The following is a 23123-nucleotide window of genomic DNA, read 5'->3' as shown; positions in this document are numbered from 1 at the left end:
TTTTGATACCCGGACTCCTCTCCCCGCTGCCTTTAATCATATATATATATATATATATATATATATGTATTTTTATTTTTTTTAATGGGGGTTAGGCCCTGGGGGATGGGGTCCCCAGGGCCCAAAAACAGTAAAAAGAAGGGGGGCAACCCCCTTCCCAAAAATAATTTTAAAAACTCGCGATCGTGCAGGAGGCCCCACCCAGCAACACTCTGCAAACGCGCCCTGTGGCGCGTTTTAAGTTGGGGAATTAATTCCACTTTGTTGGAAAGGCGTTCGCCGTAGGGGGGTTCGATGCCCGTCTTGCCCACCCCTTTGACCCACCTCTCCCACGTAGGCCGAACTAGGCGCGCACACCCTGATATACACTACAAACAGAGTGACACCACACGTATTCTTTGTAGGACGATAGGTCTTTTTTATCGATGATTTTCAAGGGATCTTTATGATCCAAGATGCAAGTAGTACAGCAGTGGCACGAAGTACCACAAATCGGTCGTGGGGAATGGGGGTAGCGGGACAGTCTTTCAAGATAGTGTCTCTGCGAAATACCCTGCGGATAGCTCACAATCCTCGAGCTGGAGGGTGTCGATTCTCTGGGCGATCTCTTACCGAGTCGTCCTCAAGGGGAGCGCCGCGAGTCTCTCAGCAGGCACAGGTGGTCGGAGTTCGGGAGCCGCGATTCCGTCAGCAGGGCTCAGATGGTTCAATAGCTGGGGGCCGCGAGTCACTCAGCAGGCCCAGGTGGTTCAGTGCTCGGGAGCCGCGACCTCGTCAGCAGGGCTCAGATGGTTCAATAGCTGGGGGCCGCGAGTCACTCAGCAGGCCCAGGTGGTTCAGTGCTCGGGAGCCGCGACCTCGTCAGCAGGGCTCAGATGGTTCGATAGCAAGAGGCCGCGAGTCACTCAGCAGGCCCAGGTGACTTCAGCGTTCAGGAGCCGCGACAGCGTCAGCAGGCTCGGATGGTTCCAGGTCTTCTCTGCCTTCGTTTCTCCGGCACCCCTTGTTATACTCCGCTTGCTCTTTGAAGTCCGGGGTCCTCGCAGAGGGGGGACTGAGGTGACGGAGGGGGTTCGGCGGGATTTCCTGCCGCTCACTACTTTGGTCTTTTTAGGTGGGTCTGGGAGGGACCCCAGACGCTCGACAGGGGAGGCGCCTGCTCCCCAGGGGCCTGGTGGCCGATCGAGTCTTCCCGGGGAAGGCGACCCGAGGTGTGACTGGGCTGGCGCCTTTGGGTCTGGCTCGAGGGTTCCCGCTCCCTCGGTCGGACATGCGTGGTAGGGTGTCGAGTCTGTCAGGGCTCTGGCCGGCCCTCGGATCTGGGAGGCTGGGGCGGCCGGAGTCGGAGATGTTGTGTCTTGAGGGTGGTTGCAGGTTGGCTGGATGATTGGGAGGGCAACGCCGTGAGGCCGGTCTCACACGCGTCCCCCCCCCCCCCCCCAGCTGAAAGGCGTGGAGAACTACCCATCCACTGGGGGATTCTCCTCGCCGAAGCGGAAGAACCGGGACAGGCCGTCGGCGTTGGCATGATCCGCCCCGGGGCGATGTTCGACAGTGAAATCCACCCCTTGGAGAGAGATGGACCATCGTAGTAGCTTGGGGTTCTCCCCCCTCATCTGCATTAGCCACCGCAAGGGCCGGTGGTCCGTCTGTACTCGGAAATGCGTTCCGAACAAGTAGGGCCGTAGTTTCTTGAGGGCCCAGACTACGGCAAAGGTCTCTCGTTCTATAGTACTCCAACGCTGCTCTCGCGGCAGCAGCCTTCGGCTGATGAAGGCTATGGGCTGATCGATGCCCTTGTCGTCGAACTGCGAGAGGACGGCCCCGATGCCGTGTTCGGAGGCGTCGGTCTGGACCACAAACTCTTGGGAGTAGTCGGGGGCCTTGAGTACGGGGGCGGTGCACATGGCGGTTTTCAAGGCGTCGAACGCCTGCTGGCACGGGGTGGTCCACTGCACCTTCTTCGGAAGCTTTTTGGAGGTCAACTCCGTGAGGGGCCCCGCGATACTACCATAGTTTTTAATGAACCTCCGGTAGTACCCTGTAAGGCCCAGGAAGGCCCGGACCTCTGTCTGCGTGGTGGGGGGCTCCCAGGACTTGATGGCGTTGATCTTCGGTTGGAGGGGGGCGACTTGGCCGCTGCCCACCTGATGCCCCAGGTAGACCACGGAGCCTTGCCCGAGCTGGCATTTGCTGGCTTTCACTGTTAGGCCAGCTTGGCGCAGGGCCATGAGTACTTGTCGGAGGTGCTGGAGATGCTCGTGCCATTGAGAGCTGAATACGGCGATGTCGTCAAGGTATGCTGCGCTGAACTCCTCGAGTCCGGCCAGGACCTTGTTCACCAACCGTTGGAATGTGGCCGGGGCGTTCTTCATCCCGAACGGCATGACCCTGAAGCGGTAGTGGCCATCTGGTGTGGAGAAGGCAGAGCGTTCTTTCGCTCCCTCCGTGAGAGCAATCTGCCAGTACCCGCAGGTCAGGTCAAAAGTGCTGAGGAACCGGGCGGCCCCCAGGCGGTCGATGAGCTCGTCGGCGCGGGGGAATAGGGTGAGCGTCTGCCCGGGTGACCGCATTGAGCCCCCGGTAGTCCACACAGAATCTTAGTTCGGGGGCGACCCCCGGGGAAGCCGCCTTCTGGACCAGGACCACCGGGCTGGCCCAGGGGCTGTCGGAGGGTTCGATTACTCCAAGGGTGAGCATCTTCTGTACCTCGGTCTTGATGCAGGTGCGGACCCGGTCAGGCACCCGGTAGGCTCGGTGTCTCACAGGCGGGCTGTCGCCGGTGTCCACGTCGTGGACACACCAGTCGGTGACCCTTGGAATGAGGGAGAAGAGGTCTGCGAATTGTCTGAGCAGCTGGCGGCAGTCGTCGGACTGTTGGGGAGTGAGGGTGGTTGAAAGTCTTACTCCCTCCACGGAGCCATCCAGGTCTTTAGCGCACAGGGGGTCAGGCAGGGGTTCGGTGTCTTCTTCCGCCCCATCATCGGTGGCCAGTAGCAAACTTAATTCCGTTCTCACAAAGTGGGGCTTGAGACTGTTCACGTGGAGGACCCGGAGGGGGTTCCGGGGGGACTGTACATCGACCAGGTACGTGACCTGGCTCTTCCGCTCGATCACCTTGAAGGGACCAGTCCCTTTGTCTTGTAGGGCGCAGGGCTTCACCGGGGCCATGACCCAAACCTGCTGGCCCGGCTGGAACTCGACCAGGGTTGCGTTCTGGTCATACCAGCGCTTCATTTCTTCTTGGCTGGCATCGAGGTTAGCCTCTGCGAGTTCTCTGAACTTCCTCGTCTGGTTGCGGAGCGCCAGGATGTAGCGGAACACATCAGGGGGTGTCCCCCGGGGGCTTGTCTCCCAGCCCTCTTTGACCAGGCTCAGGGGCCCTTGGACGGGATGTCCGTATAGCAGTTCGAAAGGGCTGAACCCCAGAGACTTTTGGGGAACTTCTCGGTATGCGAACAGGAGGCAAGGGAGGAGGACGTCCCATTTCCGGCGCAGGGGCTCTTCGAGGCCCAGGATCATTCCCTTTAGGGTACGGTTGAAGCGTTCCACTAGGCCGTTGCCCTGGGGGTGGTAGGGGGTCGTGAACTTATACGTGACTCCGCACTGCTGCCACAGGGACTTCATGTAGCGGGATATGAAGTTAGTGCCGCGATCACTCACAACCTCGCGGGGAAATCCGACACGGGAGAAGATCCCCATGAGAGCTCGGCCCACCACGGGAGCCGTCACGGTGCGGAGGGGGATGGCCTCGGGGTAGCTGGTGGCATGATCCACCAGGACAAGGATGAACCTGTGGCCCTGGGCAGTCTTCGGATCCAGGGGTCCCACGATGTCGATGCCGACCCGCTCGAACGGGGTACTCACAACGGGGAACGGTTGTAAGGGAGCTTTGCGTTTTCCGCGACTCTTCCCACTGCCCTGGCACGTGAGGCAGGATTTGCAGTGTACTTCTACATTCGCTCGCATCTTGGGCCAATAGAAGTGGGTAACCAATCGCTGATATGTCTTGTCTTGGCCTAAGTGTCCTGCCAAGGGTACATCGTGAGCCAGGCCCAGGAGGAAGCTCCGGAAACGCAGGGGTACCACCAGTACCCGGGCTGCGCCTAGCTCGGCGGACTTTTGCTCGCTGTATAGGAGGCCATTGTCCCAATAGATCCAATGGGTTCCGGTTCGGTCACCGGCGGCCTGGGCTTCGGCTTGTTGTCTGAGTCCCACGAGGGAGGGGCAAATGGCCTGTTCCTGGCAGAATTCTTCCCGGGAGGGCCCCCCCTCACAGCGCCACTGGCCCATCTCGGGCAGTTCTTCGAGCTCAGTCAGGGCCTCCGGGGCGGAAGGTTCTGGCCCTTCTCCCGGGTTAGTGTCCTCTTCTCCCTCCGAAGGAGGGTTGTCCGCTTCTGGTAGAGTGTCCCGGCTCTCGGGGACAGTGTTCGGTAGGAGGGCCTCACTGCCCTCGGAGAGAGGCAATCGCGCGGTCATGGAGCGCGTGGTGGCGCAGACCCATTCTGGTAGGCCCATCATCTCCAGATGGGCTCTTTGTTCTACTTGCCCCCACGGGGAACTCTCCAGGTCGTTGCCCAGGAGGCAGTCTACGGGCTGTGATGTCCGGACCGCTACCTTCAGTTCTCCGGAGACCCCTCCCCACTCGAAGGGCACCAGCGCCATCTGGCAGAGGCTCTCAGAATTGTCGGAGGATACGACCGGACAGAGGGCACCGGTTAGGATCTGGTCTTCGGAAATTAGGCTGCGGTGGACCGCGGTGACACTCGCCCCGGTGTCGCGGAGGCCCTCGACTCGGTGGCCGTTGATGGTCACTTGCTGTCGGTATTTCTTTGTGTTGGCGGGCAAGGGTGTCCCGGGGACCATTTCTCGATCACCAAGGGAGACCAGGGCCATGGCCGCCGGTTCCCATTCTTCAGAGTCCTCCATCTCTTCCCCCAGAGCTACGGAGGCCATCTGCCGGGCCAGGGGGTTGGTCGTTGTGGTTCGCTGATACTGGGGACACTGGGGGTCATTGGCGTAGTGTCCGGGCCGTTGGCAGCGGAAGCAGGTGATCCTGGCTCGTGGACCTGGTCGTCCTGGGGCTCCGGTGCTTGCTGGGGACGGGGCTGAACCCGCCGCTGGTGGGCTGCTGGGGGGGCTGGTTGAGGACCCCCCGGGGAAGTCTCTTGGTCGGCCGTGGTTCCCTCCGCCCCTCTGGTGGGGGGGGCCTTGATTGTGGCGGCCGTAGTCCCCCACGGGGCCTCGGGTGGCTCGGGTATTCACCCAACGATCAGCCTCAGCGGCCAGCTTCCGGGGGTCGGTGAGTTTGCTGTCCAGGAGATGCTGGCGCAGTTCTACAAAGCAGTTGGCCGCTAAATGTTCCCAGGCAATCAGATCAAACAGTTCTTCGAAGGTGGAGACCTTGCTGCCCTTGATCCACCCGTCCAAGGCTCGGCTGTAAAAGTTCACGTATTCTACCCACGTGGTGCCCGGTATCTTCTTACAATCTCTGAACCGTTGTCGGTACATTTCGGGGGTGAGTCCATACCGGCCCACGAGGGCCTCCTTCATGTGGCTGTAGGAGTTCATGACCGTGGAGGGCAGATCTAGCAGGGTGTCTCTTCCTTCGCTTAAGAACCGGCCCCATAGGCCAGCCCCCCAATCCTTCTGCGGGACTCGGTGAGAGGTCATGGCGACTTCGTAGGCCTTAAACCACTGCTGGATATCGTCGTTCTTGTAATACTCTTTTACCACACCCATGGGGATGTGGACTTTGGTTTCCCCGGTGGGAGCGGGCGGTGGATTCCCGGGTGGCTGTGACTTTTCGTTTTTAGCCCGCCACTCGATCTCCTTCAGGCTGCGTTCATGTTCTAGCTGGAGCTTCTTTTCGTCGTGCTCTCTTTGGCGTCTCTTCTCTTCGAGTTCCCCTTGTAGCCGTAACTGCTCGACGGCCAACTTCTTCTCTGCTAGTTTTAGTTCTCCCTCGATTTTTAGTTTTGCCAGTTCAAGTTCGTGGTTGCGGCTTCTCTCTCGGTCCGCTAGCTCCTCGGGGGACAGGATCCCCTCTGGCCCGTTGTTTCTCGCCGGGATGCTTAGTGGTTCATGGGCAGAGTCTCCTTCTGTTTGGGTCGGGGGCGCCCCGGTCTCGACCCAGGTTTTCAATACTTTCTGGAAGTCTTCCTTTGTGCTTAATCCGGTGGTAGCGATGCCAAGGTCTTTGCAAAACTGTTTTAATTCTCTATGTGTGTAATAGTCCAATTGATCCTCTCGGAACGGTGAGCTTATTTCGGTACCTGCGGCACCCAGGGAGGTTTCTCCTTCCATCTCTGTTTAATAGTGTGTCAGTCGATTACTGCACGCTCTCTTTCGGTGTCGGCTCGGATCCCGTCGTCTGCCACCAAATGTTGGAAAGGCGTTCGCCGGAGGGGGGTTCGATGCCCGTCTTGCCCACCCCTTTGACCCACCTCTCCCACGTAGGCCGAACTAGGCGCGCACACCCTGATATACACTACGAACAGAGTGACACCACACGTATTCTTTGTAGGACGATAGGTCTTTTTTATCGATGATTTTCAAGGGATCTTTATGATCCAAGATGCAAGTAGTACAGCAGTGGCACGAAGTACCACAAATCGGTCGTGGGGAATGGGGGTAGCGGGACAGTCTTTCAAGATAGTGTCTCTGCGAAATACCCTGCGGATAGCTCACAATCCTCGAGCTGGAGGGTGTCGATTCTCTGGGCGATCTCTTACCGAGTCGTCCTCAAGGGGAGCGCCGCGAGTCTCTCAGCAGGCACAGGTGGTCGGAGTTCGGGAGCCGCGATTCCGTCAGCAGGGCTCAGATGGTTCAATAGCTGGGGGCCGCGAGTCACTCAGCAGGCCCAGATGGTTCAGTGCTCGGGAGCCGCGACCTCGTCAGCAGGGCTCAGATGGTTCAATAGCTGGGGGCCGCGAGTCACTCAGCAGGCCCAGGTGGTTCAGTGCTCGGGAGCCGCGACCTCGTCAGCAGGGCTCAGATGGTTCGATAGCAAGAGGCCGCGAGTCACTCAGCAGGCCCAGGTGACTTCAGCGTTCAGGAGCCGCGACAGCGTCAGCAGGCTTGGATGGTTCCAGGTCTTCTCTGCCTTCGTTTCTCCGGCACCCCTTGTTATACTCCGCTTGCTCTTTGAAGTCCGGGGTCCTCGCAGAGGGGGGACTGAGGTGACAGAGGGGGTTCGGCGGGATTTCCTGCCGCTCACTTCTTTGGTCTTTTCAGGTGGGTCTGGGAGGGACCCCAGACGCTCGGCAGGGGAGGCGCCTGCTCCCCAGGGGCCTGGTGGCCGATCGAGTCTTCCCGGGGAAGGCGACCCGAGGTGTGACTGGGCTGGCGCCTTTGGGTCTGGCTCGAGGGTTCCCGCTCCCTCGGTCGGACATGCGTGGTAGGGTGTCGAGTCTGTCAGGGCTCTGGCCGGCCCTCGGATCTGGGTGGCTGGGGCGGCCGGAGTCGGAGATGTCGTGTCTTGAGGGTGGTTGCAGGTTGGCTGGATGATTGGGAGGGCAACGCCGTGAGGCCGGTCTCACACACTTCAATACTGGGGGTCCCTCGGGGGCCAACTAGCCCACCAGGTACCTCCAGTAAGCGCCACAGAGCTGCGTTGCAGAGTGGTGTAAAAAGGGGTATGGCCTGGGCCACCTCTCTGCAACGCAGCTCTGTGGTGCTTACTGGAGGTACCTCATGGGCTAATTGGACCCCAGTGACCCTCACGATTCAAGGGGACTTAATCCCCCAACTTAAAACGCTCCACGGGGCGTGTTTGCACAGTGGTGAAGGTAGGGGGCGGGGCCTGAGGTGTCATGTGCGCAAACACTCCCTGTGGCGTCTTTAAAGTTGGGGAATTAATTCCCTTTCAATCCTGAGGGCCCCTGGGGGCCAACTAGCCCACATGGGCTTCCGGTAAGTGCCACTGCGCTGTGTTGCAGAGAGGTGGTCCAGGCCACGCCCCTTTTTTACACCTCGCAGCATCGTTGCTCTGTGGCGCTTACTGGAGGTACCTGGTAGGCTAGTTGGCTCCGGGGCCCATCAAGATTGAAGGGGACTTTATCCCTCAACTTACTACGGGGCGCGTTTGCACAGTGGTGAAGGGAGGGGGCGGGGCATGAGGTGAAATGTGTGCAAACACGCCCTGTGGTGCGTTTTAAGTTGGGGGAATTAATTCCTCTTCAATCCTGAGGGCCCCTGGGGGCCAACTAGCCCACCAGGTGCTTCCGGTAAGTGCCACTGCGCTGTGTTGCAGATATAGATTTGCTCATGCGAAAATCCGAGCGTTTGTAAGTTTACTTCCCCTCCAATCACTTTTTTCCCAACCTAGGAAGAAATTTTATGTCTGGCATTGTCAGGAGTAAATATCCAACCTTTCTCAGTATGGGAAAAGATTAGAGAAGAGTTGGTGAAAACCCTTAAAATATGCAAGTTAGTAGGTTTGCACAGACTCAAAAGGGCATTCCAACCCTGAAACTGTTGCTTAACTTCAGCGCCAGTATGTAGATCTGCGGAAACGTGGCAACATAAGGGAATTGCTAGTATTCATACCCTGCTATGGAAGGAGCCCTGGCATATTCAGAGAGGCTATTTCGGAGCCCTTGTATAAGGGTATTGCTGCCATAATTTGTCACCGCATTACATGGCACAAAAGGAACAAGTGGATTTTGTTACAGGACAAGTAGATTTATGAAGTAACCTGCCCCATGGACAAGTAGATATTTTATTAAATTCCACACCCCTGCACACACCAGCTCAATCACTCCTACAAATACTAGCACATTCTTACGCTCTTATACAATCACTGATACAAGCATACACTCATCCATACAGCCACTCTCAAAATCACACACTCTCACTTATAGCCATTTATATACTCCAGCACACATATATACTGCCTTTCACATATGTAGTTACTCACACATGTACCACTGAGATATACATTCACTCACTAACACACCCATACCCACACAGTCCATCACAGATGCATTCTAGAAACCATGCACCCAGTGAATCACCCACTCCCACATCTATGCACAGTCACACACACCCCACCCACATAAACACTCAGGCACCCATACAGATACAGATACTCAGACAACCAATCAATAACCCATATAGACACTCATGTAGCTATTCACAAACCCATGTAACCGCTTACACACCAACAGACAGACGGATACAGACATTCACACAGTTTAGTCATTAACCCATGCATTCAGTAAGATGCATTTAATCACTCACTTTTAGAGTCAGTCACGCACCTACTAAATCATCCATTCAGACACTTAAACACCCATTCTTTCTATTTAAACTTTCCAGAAACACAGTCACTGGATGATGTCATCAGTGATGTCATCAGTGATGTCATTTGAGATGTCATCAATGATGTCACTGACCATGTCATGAGTGATGTAATATGTGACGTCATCAGCAGTGCATTGCGGGGGCGCGAGTTATAGTTAGCTGAACTAACTATAACGGGGGAATTTCTATGGTTTTATACAAGTGAAATGTCCAACTAACTATAACTTTCCCTAAAACCTATGGTTTTTTCAGTGAATATGTGTGTGTGTTCATGTGTGTGTGTTCATATGTGTGTGTGTGTGTGTGTGTTCACCGCAACTTTTGGAGGAGCATGGGAGTGCTAGTGGAGGAGTCCCAAGAGTGTGCCGGGAAGAGGATCAAGGATGACAGCAGATGGGATACCAAGATCACGTAGCGGGCGGTCGTCCGACTGCCAGCACTGGGTCTGCATATCCCCAGTCTAGAAAAGACTTGCTAGGTAGACTGGCGCCCTTTGGTGGCTGGGCACTGCGGATGCCTACGCGGAAGCGGAAAGGACTGTGTGACATATCCAATTTTTGATTCACTGGTCTCCTCCGACCCCGGATTTGTTCCCACTATGGGATTTTTAGCTAGTGCCGTTTTAGGTCTCGGCTAGCATGGCTGCGCACATACGCAGCTAGCTCGGCGAGATTTAATGACTCTGAGGGAATTCTGTAAAGGGCTTCAAGCCCTGCACCTCTTTCCCATTGGCTGGCGTCACCGTTTATGCTAAACGGTGGCCAGCCATTGGGAAAGAGCACTTTGTGACGTCGACTTTTCCATTTTTAAGACAGCCCACTTGGAAGGGCTAGTCTGACTTCCTCCCGTCGCAAAAGGTTTCTTATCTTTATGGGGCCATTTGTTTCAAACACACGGCCCCATAAAGAGGAGCTCCGCCGCGTGTTTATTTTTGCATCTCGCTAAACCATCATAACCCCTCTCCTCCACTACCGACACACCCCCCCCTCCACCCCCCCGCGACCTCCCCCGTCTCGGACAGCGCAACAGACGATAGTAAATTTTGCTGCTGCAAAACCGGGATCGCAGGCAGCTCCGCCAATGCACCTCACTCCACTGCGTATTGCTACAGTTATACCAATATTTCTCAGAGTGTGGCTCTCTCTTGCAATGTTCACTAGTGTTTTATACTATTTATATAATGTGTAACGTAATTGGTGCTCATGTAAAGCGCTCTGCCTGGCGAGCGCTTGTTTGCCACAGTCCCCAGGCAGCGCACTGGGGCCATGGAGTGGGGGGGTGAGAACTCTGCCCCAGGATCCCGCTGGGGTCACTGCTAGGAGCAGGGCGAGCCTGAGAATCCCAGCGCCCCCTCTGCGTGGACTGTAAACATGTGACGGGGGAGTTACAGGCCCGACCACCATCCCTGTGCAGGGCAGCAACATCCAGGATGGGCTATAGAGAGACAGGCAGCTGTCTCCCAACACTCCAGCCTTCCTAACCCCTCCTCCACTACCCGACACGCCCCCCACGACCTTCCCTGTCTCGGACAAAGCAACCAACGATAGTACATTTTGCTGCTGCAAAACCGGGATCGCGGGCAGGTCCGCCAATGCACCTCACTCCACTGAGTATTGCTGCAGTTATACCAATATTTCTCACATGGAGTGTAATGTTCACTAGTGTTTTATACTATTTATTTAATGTGTAACGTAACTGGTGCTCATGTAAAGTGCTCCAATACCTTCGGGTCGAGTTTGCGCTATATAAAAACTCAAAAAATACAACAACAACAAAAAAAGTGGTCATCCTGACACTGCTTTGTCAATGCACGTCACATAAATAATGCCTCGTTTCACTATAAGCATCACGTAGGGCATAAAAAGGTCTTCTCGGGCGCTTCACTTCAGTAACTTCGTTTATACGTATAATCAGTTCCCTCGGAGCTCTCCCAAAGCACCTCGGTTTACAACCTCCAAATTCTACCGTATAGAGAACACTCAGCTCCGCAAATGCGCCTCACTGTAATGCCTTCTGCTGTTAATATACTGTGACCACACACTAGTCATATAAAGACCTTCACGTTTGTGCGTACACTCTACGCTCTGCACGGTCTGGGACTTCCATTCTGGCTCCGGATAATCTATACTGCACTACAAGGATGAAACACTCATGGTGCGCCATGCCTCTCTGCTGATCAATATGGCCGATCACACTTTACATGGGTACAGTTGGGTGGATACATCCGTGAAGAATTCCTTCTCTAAATTTGTGATCCAGCCAAACTAACGCATCTTTTACACTCTCGATGTGATGTTGACGTGGGGATCTGCACTTAAATTTTTTTTCGGGGGTAGTCGTTTAGCGGCGACACCCTTCATACTCGCTCTTAAGTTCATGTGTGAGGGGGCTTTTCATCAGCCTATAAAGCAGCATGAGGGGGTTCTCTTCTTTCTACCCCACAAGGCAGTTTACGTGTGTGGTATTTTACAACACCTGTGCCCTTTCGGTCATCTTGAAGCGAGCACCGGTACCACCTTCTTCCCAATTTAAAGCAGTGATTGGGCGTGATACTCCCAACACGTAGACCGTGTAAAAGGCTTCCCTCTTACAACCTCACTCGAAGCAATGTTGGGTAACTTTCCTCTTACGTTTTACCCGAAGCAATTTGTTAGGGCCCATCTAAACAATGTTTGGTGTAAGGAGCCCCCCTTCCCCAGGAGTGTGTGCGTCTGAGGCTCCCTCTTCCAGCTCCCCAATTCTCCATTCCTCCCGGCTTGGCAGACGACTTTGAAGCAGGGAAACCAGGTTTGAGTCTTGGCGGGAGACTCAAACATCTTGTGATTCTGGGTAAATCACATAATTTCCCCGTTCCTACCAATGAATGAAAGTGTCCGTCTGTGATACAACTATACCCCAAGTTCGCATTACATAACCTAGTACTGCAAAAAGAAACAAAAAAAATAAATTTACCACGCACACTTTTTGAAAATCCGATCAGGTCTCGCATTTTATTAAGTTAAAGCCATTTGCTTTGCTATACAATACCATTAGCAAAGCAAATGGCTTTAACTTAATCAAAGGCGAGACCTATTGCATTTTTAATGCTTGTTTACTAAAGACACTGAGACACTCTTTTCCTAGCATTTTTCTCCTTGTTTCAAGTGCGTATGGTCCCCGGCATAATGAGCCCATGATCTTGACTTTTACTCGGGATGTATGCTTACGAACTCCAGACATTAATGCAACGGCACAGGGGCATTATGGGATTTGCAGTTTGGTGGGGAACAATAGCGCTCATCAAATGGCTGGCATTTAAGCCGATATTAAACATATCAATTTGCGGTGTGTAGCCCCGATACACATTGAGAATCTCCGTGTTTCCCGGCCTCCTGCGTGTTAGAATCAAATTCTGTTCTAGGCACAGCATACCTGAACTCTGATCCCGTAGTCGAAATCACAAGTCAATTACCGGTGAACCAGTTTGCAGCTGAGTGAATATCACGCGGCCATGGAGGTCCCAGTTCAACGCGAGTGAAGTGAAAACAGCACGATTCTTACTGAATGTAATGTTTTGGTTTACATATTGAGGGCTTTATTTTTTCTTGAGAGATTGTGCTGTTAAAACGTGTAACGAGCTGGCGATTTATTCCTCCCATGTTCAGTTTCAGACACGCATTATGTAAAACCCTTGGACAGTGAGAGGCTGAGGATGCATTATATGATCGGTTGCACTTTGCAGTTCATTAATAAATGTAAATATTGATCAAAAATGTTTGATTATCTATACCAGCCGCACTGTTGAGACATTGTGTCGGGGCAGAGTTTAAATCACATAATGGGTCTGATCAAGTGCATGGCCGAAAACGTAACCGTATTTTCTTTGTCTAGGCGTGCCTCTAGGGGGAAGGGCTTTATATACTTACCTTTATTTGGCGCCAATTAGATTGACAAAGGCTTTTGGGAAGCCAAAACGCGTCTCTCCTGTCGTGGGGTCGTGGAAGACCCTAGAAAATAAAAAGGCCATATTCCTACAGCCTCGAGTGTGCCTTCTTCGTTGAAGCAGGATTGTATCTTTGATATATATATATATATATATATATATATATATATATATATATATATATATATATATATATTGTGTGTGTGTGTGTGTGTGTGTATATATATATATATATATATATATATATATATATATATGTATATATATGATTTTGTGACCTCCCAACTGAAGAATTTGCCTAGCAAGACTCTGCGGGACCAACAAAAACTCCGCAGACAAAACAACAGTTATGGGAGTCTGATGAAGAAGCTACAAAGCAATGACAATGTCATTATACGACAATCAGACATGGGCGGTAACATTGTTCAGTGGTCCAGGTCCTTATACATGGAAGAGGCTTTACAGCATTTGAATGATCGGCAATGCTACAAACGCAGTGATTGGCAAACAGTAAAATCAGCTTGGAACAGCTTCCACACCAAATTACTGTCTTGGAAAAGTTTGGGATTGTTGAGCAGTGATGAATTTAAATTCCTAAAGGTCAATCACCCAGTCATTCCTGTTTTCTATCTAATACCTAAGGTGCACAAAAACCCTGAAAAACCGCCGGGTAGACCTATTATTTCCGCTAAGAACAGTATTATGGAGAACACTTCTAGGTACATAGACTTTTTTCTCCAGGAACATGTGAAGAAACTACCATCCTATTTACAGGATACAGGGGACTTCTTAAGGAAAATTGAACTAATTTCTTGGCAGGATGACTTTTTGTTGGTGACATTAGATGTCACAGCTCTATATACGAGCATACACCATCTTGACGGTATTAGAGCTGTGGAATACTTTCTGCGTTCAAGACCTGTCAATATGCTGGAACACAACAGAATGTTGGTAGATATGATTCACACTTGTCTGTACCACAATTATTTTCTGTTTCAAAGACAGGTGTTTCAGCAAATGCGAGGTGTGGCTATGGGGGCTTGCTTCTCCCCCAGTTATGCCTGTTTGCATATGGGTCTGTGGGAGGAGCAGGTCCTCAAAGTCCAATTTGGCCACATCCTCAGCAAACATATTGTAGCATGGCATGGCATCGTTATATTGACGACCTATTTTTTATCTGGCAGGGATCAGAATCGTCAGTTAACACGTTTATCGAGGATATCAATAAGAACAAACTTAATCTCGAGTTTACAGGTCATGTGAGTAGTACCACTGTGAATTTTTTGGACGTAGAAGTATATGTGGATAACAACAATCTGGAAACTCGATTGCACCGCAAAACAACGGCGGGCAATACGGTTCTGCACGCTACCAGCCACCACCCTGACCATCTGATACGCAGCATCCCCTACGGGGAGATGCTGCGGATCAGACGGATCTGCAGTGTAGAATCAGAGTGTACAGAGGCTCAGTTGGCCAGCAAAGGGAGGTTCCTGGCCAGAGGATATGCTGTGGAAACAATTGACACAGCAATCACAAAAGCAAACTTAGTTTCCCGGCAGGCAACATTGGCAAAAGCAAACGTGCAAACCAGTACATCAGGGGAACCCTCCACCAGTACAGAACCTCCAAGATTGATAACTGCTTATAATCGCCAACACAAAGCACTACGCATGATTTTCAACAAAAACTGGCCAATTGTTCAAAATGACCCAATCATTGGGCACCTCCTTAAGAAAAACCCTGAGATGACTTTTCGGAGGGCCAGATCCATGAGTGATATGCTTGTTAAAAGCAGTCCTGAAATTTGCGCCAACACCTGGTTGCAATCCACCAAAGGCTTCATTAAATGTGCCTCATGTAAAGCCTGTAAATTTGGTAGGAACAAGACTTGCTATACAACACCTTTTAGTGATATCACTGTGCCCATTAGTAAAAAATTGACATGTAAATCTGACTTTGCGGTGTATGTGCTGGAGTGTACGTGTGGCCTGCAATACGTTGGCAGCACCAAGTTGCAGGTTCACAAACGTATACTCCAGCACATGCGAGCCATCAGTAATAACGATGCAACATACCCGGTCGCAAGACATTTTAAAGAGGCACATGGGAGTTGTTTAGACTCTCTCAGTTACTTTGTGGTGGACATGGTTCCGCCATTACGCCGAGGGGGAGACCGTGAGGTACAGCTTAGGCAACTCGAAACAAAATACATCCTCGAGTTGGATACCAAAACGCCAAACGGGTTGAACTCTAGTGAAGACCTCTTTACTTGCCTTCATTAAATAGCACCAGATTACTTTGTGATGGCAGATAAACAATCGTAACACAGTATCATACATATTCTGCATTACACATTTTTCTAAAAAATTGATACTTAAGACAACTTTGTCAATACTGCAGATATGTCATGTATTCTGGAATATTTTTTCTTTTAAACTGTAATTCGTTTTTTCCTTTTACCACACCCCTCCCCACACCATACACTTTATACAGGTGATCCTATGAGCAGATTAGTCATGTATGTTGGTAACATCATTTGTATAAATAGCATTTTTTCTTAGTAATGTCAGTATGATTGTGGATTCCAATGGATTTAAGAAGAAAATATGATACACAATATTTAAGAGAGCACACAAACTGAATTAACAGTGTAAAGCTGTCATTTTATCCCAGCAGGAAACAGTCAAACAATAGTTTATCTATCCCACAGCAATTTTATTCATTCGAGCGAGTCGGCTCACTTGAGCAGTGACACCTATATGCAGTTTGTACCTACGTTATTTTGCACATATTTAACTGCTATTTGCACTTGCATAAACTTTGCACATTTTTTGGCCTATATCCAGCAACTGGAGTATATTATATAGACAATGGAGCTGGGGAGACATCATTATGACCACCGTGTCAATCTCAGGGGGCCACGTGTATGCAATTTGCACTTGCGATTGTTTGCACATTTGTATTTGTTATTTGCACTTGCTCAATTTGCACATCTAGAACTGCACTGAATAATAGCAGTGTGGAGATTTTATCAAAATTCCTCTGCATGGTACCCATGGTTCTTGTAACATTCAATTACGACCTGCAAACGTTTTGATTATTATTCTATAATTTGACTGGCTGGTGGACATTTGTTTTCTCTTTGCTCTCGCTTGTTTTATGCAAAAATCATTAATTGTGATTTTCGACTGTGTAATTAGCTATTGGTGTATTTTACCCGATATGTTGTCAAATGTGATGTTTGTATACCAGCATTCAATGTATTGAAACGTATTTTGTCTATGTCTATTGGCTTAGCGATCACCTGACTTGCACTTCAGCACTTTATAAACCTATGGGCTGCCTGAGTCAGCGTCATGTGATCAAGGCCTTTCTGAGGCCGAAACGCGTCATGGCGGTGCTTGCCATACCTGTGGAATAAATCTTTTGCACCGATAATACTGGGTCCGCTTCATCCTTTTCTACCAGCTGGAATACTGTGGCGAAGTTCCTGTGTGTGTGTATGTATATATGTATATGTATGTATGTGTGTGTGTATGTGTGTATATATATATATATATATATATATATATATATATATATATATATATATACACCTCTAGTACATATTTTCACCAATTGTAACCGTAATAACATGTCCGCCAGGCTCACCGTATTTGTTTCTAAATTGCAGGAGTACAATTCCACTATCAAACCTATTCCGGGCAGTAAGAACCTTCTTGCGTACTGTTTATCCCACATGGCTCTTGATGATGATGTCTTGCCAGATGATATGGAGTGTGTTGCATTGGTAGATGCTGTGGCAGAGTATCAATCTATTAGGAGTGAGCAAGATTGGACAAGTGCGTACGATGTACGTAGCATCTTGGGAAAGGTTGTTGAGTACATTAGATGTGTTTAGAGGGAGATATGAAAACCTTTTCTCAGGTTGCAGGAATGTTATCAGTGGAATTATACTCAGGCAACAGTTTTGTCCCGCCTACTAAATTGTGCAACGTCATTGTGTCTCAGGTGCATTTAGGTCATGTAAGGTCCACCAAGACATGCATGAAGATAAAGAATCACTACTAGTGGGCTGTTTTGGACAGTCGGGTTAAGCTTATGATTAACAAGTGTCCGGAGTGTCTTATATCCGATAAGCACTGGATGGGTATGCCTACACCCCTGACTCCATTTCTGGAGAGTGCTTGGGAAAAAGCAGGTCTTGATTTTTCTGGTCCCTATCCCTTATTACCAGGCAACATGAGATATACCATACTTCTAAAGGATTACTTTTCAAAATGGATGTATCATGCATTTTTGGAGTCACCAGACACGGAAACTGTTGTCAAATTTTTGGAACCCGTTTTAATACTGGAGGGTGCACCTAAAATTGTGGTTACGGACAATGCTACATATTTTGTGTCTGACCACATGAAGTGACTTTTGGCTAGTATGGATATCAAACAACTCAAGGTAGCTCTATATTCACCTTCCTGTAATGGCCTAATTGAGTGTGGCAACCAAGTCATTAAGGAAGGTGTACAGACGGCTTTAGCTTCATAGTTGGATGATGGCACGTTTGTTCTTCAAACCGTTTGGGGGAATAATACGTCTCCACATTGTACCATAGGTGTTAGCCCTTTTTCTTTGCTGTAGGGTAAGGATGTGCATAAGCCAATGTTTCCATCATGGTTGAGTTAAAGAACTCACAATGGTGGGAGTGTCCGCATTAATAGAAATGACATAGCCACAAGGGTGGTTGATAAACAAGCGAGGATGAAGCAAAATTTTGATTAAAAACATGGTCCAATAGTAGTAGATCTGGTGGTAGGTGATTGGGTCATGATTACAAATTCTGTCAGGAATCAGAAAGGGGAATCAAAATTTTCTGCGCCTGTACAAGTGGACCGGGTCAGTAAAGGCGCTGTACTTGTCTTGGGCAAGGTTAGTGAAATAAGAGGCAGCTAGTGGAACTTACGCCTGAGCAAGTGAGTATTGTGCGCAAGAGGAAAGGCCTTGTTCAAAAGTTTGACTGGGAACAATGGTTACAACCCATAAGGGCTCTGTCAAAAACTGGCATCAGCAGAGTAGGAAGTCACGTGTGCTGATGAGAGTTCAATCTACGGAGTGTGTTTGTTTGCCTAGAGACCTGTTGGGGAAGAGTTCTGTGGGTTCTCGTACCAGAAAAGTTCTCAAGAGGTTTGATGATTATATACTTTCATACTTGTTATTTGAATGTGCTTTCACATATTTCTATATGGGTTATTTTGTGATGCAGTCTGTATTCTTATGAATTATTATTATTTTTTTATTATTATTGTTTATTTGCATTTTTACAAATTATGCAATACAAGACCTTCCACCAAGTGCTTTGTTTTCCGTTCAATATTTCAACATCTTCACACCATCTGGAAACCCCCATAGCATTTATCAGTAACATCGATGGATATCCGTATGCAATCACCTCATCAAGCAATTCACCGTAGTATTGAATACATGGTCCGGTTCTGGACCCGGCCCCTTCCCGCATTCGGCACACAGACATGATTATATCACAGATCCATGGCGTCTTCCGACTGTACCCAGCGGACAAAGGGTTTCCAGATGTCTCTGGGGCGCAACCGTGTTGGTAACAATTCCCAATATATTGGCAACTGTGTCTTACAATGTCACACTCGCAGCCCATGCCTTTGTAGGAGACACGGTCGCCCCCCAGTGTACGGCCACCTGTCTTTTTGCCAATAAAAAGAGTATTGCGGGCAGTTTACGGAGTTTCGGCTGCACCATGTCCATTATGCCCAGCCGTGCTATAACTGGCTCGTATGGGAAATTCAGTCCTGTTATTGTATTGGTTAAATATCTGTACCCAATAATTCGCTATTGGTCTGCACTACCCTGCTAGATGGAGGAAGGTCGCCTTAGAGCAGTGGTTTCCAAACTTTTCATGTTGGTGACACACTTTTTAGACCTGCATCGTCTCGCGACACGGTGCCTTGACGACCCAAAGGATAAAAATTCAGATAATGGATGACTGCAGTAATATTTGCTGTAAGAGTGCAACAGCCACATCAAAGGCTGTCTTCATAGCACAAAATAATTCGAATGGCATCAAGTAGAAGACAATCAAACAGAAATTAAACTGGTCCATTTCTTTCTGTGTTGTCACAAGGCACTCGTAAATGAACAACCGTGGGCCTTTGAATTAGGTACTTTTTTAACTCAAATTTTGTCAGTATTATCCAACAATGCACACTTGCAAGCACTGTGAACATTAACACGGTCAGTCAATTGTGGGGTACATTATTAAAAGGTTATTGCAGGGTGTGGTACAAAAGCATAGTGATGTTTATTCGGCCCACTTCATTTCTTTGCTCAGTTGATGAACTCCCTTATCTTAAAATGTTCCTTAGCAGAACGTTAATATATATACAAGTGTACATATTTGTGGGTAGTAGACCAACTGTCTCCTTGTCCAGCGGCTCTATAACCTATTCTCTATTAGGGGTTATTAAGCCATATTCTTATGCATCACACGTAGATACTGTTCATGCAATCCCTTTGAGTTAGTTAGTGTATTTCAGAGTAAACTTTGATACAATCCGAAGATAGCTGCTAGCATCCCACATGGTCCAGCCAGATTACTCTCTGTCTTAAGTGAAGCACCTACCATTCAATATCCAGTGTCTTCACTTGTCGGGTATGTCCTCAATGTGCCCTAAACATATTTAGACTGGGCGGTGGGATCCAAGGCATGGGCGTGTATGTCTACTTTACCATTACAGCTAATCAAAGGTTGATCGCGCCCACCCCCCATACACCACGAGGCGCTGTGCCATTTCGGGAAACGGGCCTAGACCCTGGCTGTGCCCGTGGCGTATCCGAACCACTGAACGGGCCAGGACCCCCGTCTGTAATGGCCCAATGGAGGGGGGAAGCCAGCAGCTCCGTCTCCTGACATTCACGCTGCAGTATCTTACTCACTGCCGGGCCTGCGGGAGAATGGCAGCACGATGCTCTTCCTTTCCGCCTTCCACAGAAACAGGTACTGCGTCACTAAGATGCGTCCTGCATGATGAGTAGACCTCTTGTCATCGAGTGACACACCCACACATGGCAGGCGACACAGTAATGTGCAGCGACCCAGAGTTTGGAAAGCACTGCCTTAAGAGGCTCCGCATCTCCAGCAACAGTCGTCCCCGCGGAGGCCGATCCTGTGTAATTGTATGGGTGTGTGGTAAAGGCGATGAATATACTTGAAGTGGATTAGTCCTAGACGGTAATTCGGCGTCAGTCTTTCCATTTGTCTACAGCTGAGTTCCCACTGCCTGTCTGTGAGGCCCTCCCCCAGATCTTCCTCCCAAGCTTTGCGAGAAGCTGGTACTATGATTGGATATGTTTTCTGTATGCCGCTGTATATGCGAGAAACAAGTTTCCGGCCCGAGGCTACTGTTAGTACGTTTTCCAGCACCTGCAGCATAGGCGGGGGCTCGGGGAATGTAGTGAAGTGTTTTTTGCATGAAGCCCTGATCTTGTAATATGTTAACATATCCATCGCAGAGGGTGGGTCGGGATCGCACATTTGTTGTGTTGTGAGGAAGTTATCTGCAGGAAAGAGATCCCCCTCCTTTCCGAATATTACGCATGGACAGGCATTGATGTGTGGTGGTCTCCAGGAGCGGGGGGAGAAGTGGATTGTTGGGGAGTGGCATAGACAGGACGTATAGTATGGACAGTTGGACCCGCTTGCGGAGGCCCTCCCATGCCCATCTTAAAGCTTGTACGGTGTTGATTTCTTTGCGGGGACGTTTGTATGTGTGAAATAACGCTGTAGACAATGGGAGGGGTTCAACTCTGTCGATTTTCTATAGCAACATGCGGCTGGAATGGTGTGGGATGTGCCCAGAAGTGCAAGAATTGCGCCTGTGCACTTTGTGCGTATAGAACTTCTTATGAATTGTTACTTTGTTAGTTTTGTTTCATTTGTATTTTGTTTTTATTTTTATAAGGGGGAAGGTGATATGGTAAATGCATTGTGATATGTTTTTCCATGCACGCATGTGTTCGTACGCATTATTATATGAGTTGCTATACATGCTACATGAACGGTCAGTGGGGATTTCAGCCACGGTCCTTGAGATGGTGGGATCCATACTGGCTGGATGTGTCACGTGGTGGGTCTTTACATGTATAGAATAAACCCACTTGCAAACATGCTTCGTTTTGTGAACAATTCTCTTCATTACACACACACATATTTCTAGATCTAAAGAAAGTGACATGGTTCAGCCTTAACAGATGGTTATCTAGCATGGAAGCTCATTTGCACTGTCTCTCTAAGCAGTTGTACAAGTGCTTCAAAGGAGACACAATACGCCACTTTTAATATTGGATAACTGATGGAAGTTATTGGCTTTTAAGAGAGGATTTGTGACATTATTTATCCTGTAGGTGTAGCTTTCGAGAGACCTTTTCTTCTCACATCCAGCTGGTTAAATATTTGTCTAAATCACCCCTCCCCTAAAGATCCCCTTGTAAAAAACTAGGTAAAGATGCGAGCAACTCGTGTGTACACAGAAATTCAAACTCTGCTGTGGAGAATGTGGATAGTGTTACGGGAGTCACTACAATTACATGACATCGGTGGAATCATTGATGATTCAACTGCATCAGACGTGTTCACCGAGTCCTCCTGTGACCTGATGTTGCTTGACAGATCTTTATGGTTTTCTTTCTTTTTCTTGGCAGCTGTACAAGAGCTTGAAGAGACTCGCCGAACTGCCCATAACAGTTGACATTCTTGTGGTAAGGCGTGTGAATTGGCTTCTTAATTTACCTCTTGCCCTCGTCCTCTAGTCATGGGTTTAGCAAGAGGCTGAAGTTGTACGCACTCTTCTTTCGAAGGTGGAGATGCTGATCATATTAACGTTCAGGGACAACCCCTTCACATGATCAGTAAACAGTGTGCATTTGCTTTGTTGCTGCTGTCTCTTTATCACATTCAATCTATTAAGCACAGCCAGCTGAAGAGTGTGTTCTTGGTACAATGCATGCACCCTTTTGTGGGCAGAAGGGGGGATATATATATATATATCTATATCTATATCTATATCTATATCTATATCTATATATCCTATTAAGAAACACCTGCACAGTGGAAGATAATTTCCTTTCATTTATTGCGGATGCAGGTTCAGCTTGCATTCCTCCCCCCATCTCAGATGCCAAATGCATTTCGGGCTCCATGCCCTTGTTCACTGGCTAACACGCAGGTCCCGGCAGCTGTAGGGACTTGTACTCTCATGCCCCGCCCAAGTAGGACTTCAGGAATGCTGGGACAGGTAGTCCAATGGTTTATTTTCCATAGTGGGCTGCTCAAGGAAATCGTGCCTTACTGTATTCCCCAAGTGGGTAGGATGGAGGAAAACCACCTCTGTGCCTGCCAATGTCCATAGCCACAATACTGGAAATCTTCCACTCCTATCAACACTCGGGACTCCCTGTGTCAGGTCCGCTGTATTTGCGGCGGGGCGTTTCTGCGACGAGGCGCGCCGCAATTTAATCCACACAGAAAAGGTTGCCCTATTAAGAAACGCCTGCACAGTGGAAGATAATTTCCTTTCATTTATTGCGGATGCAGGTTCAGCTTGCATTCCTCCCCCCATCTCAGATGCCAAATGCATTTCGGGCTCCATGCCCTTGTTCACTGGCTAACACGCAGGTCCCGGCAGCTGTAGGGACTTGTACTCTCATGCCCCGCCCAAGTAGGACTTCAGGAATGCTGGGACAGGTAGTCCAATGGTTTATTTTCCATAGTGGGCTGCTCAAGGAAATCGTGCCTTACTGTATTCCCCAAGTGGGTAGGATGGAGGAAAACCACCTCTGTGCCTGCCAATGTCCATAGCCACAATAC

At 49.5% G+C, this 23123-nt stretch overlaps 1 protein-coding gene across 2 annotated transcripts in view; it reads left to right on the top strand.

Moving 5' to 3' along the window:
- Window positions 1–23123, top strand: part of ELOA (elongin A) — a 239872-nt gene that overhangs the window by 58783 nt on the left and 157966 nt on the right. For both annotated transcript variants that reach the window (XM_085648317.1, XM_085648318.1), the window contains exon 2: window positions 21959–22015. In XM_085648317.1, coding sequence (XP_085504443.1) covers window positions 21959–22015 — 57 coding nt within the window. The remainder of the gene's footprint in view (window positions 1–21958; window positions 22016–23123) is intronic.

The sequence above is a fragment of the Triturus cristatus genome, chromosome 3_2 (assembly GCF_964204655.1).
Source record: "Triturus cristatus chromosome 3_2, aTriCri1.1, whole genome shotgun sequence".
NCBI lineage: Eukaryota > Metazoa > Chordata > Amphibia > Caudata > Salamandridae > Triturus > Triturus cristatus.
Note: the sequence above shows the minus strand (reverse complement) of the source record. Positions and strands in the feature narration are given on the sequence as shown.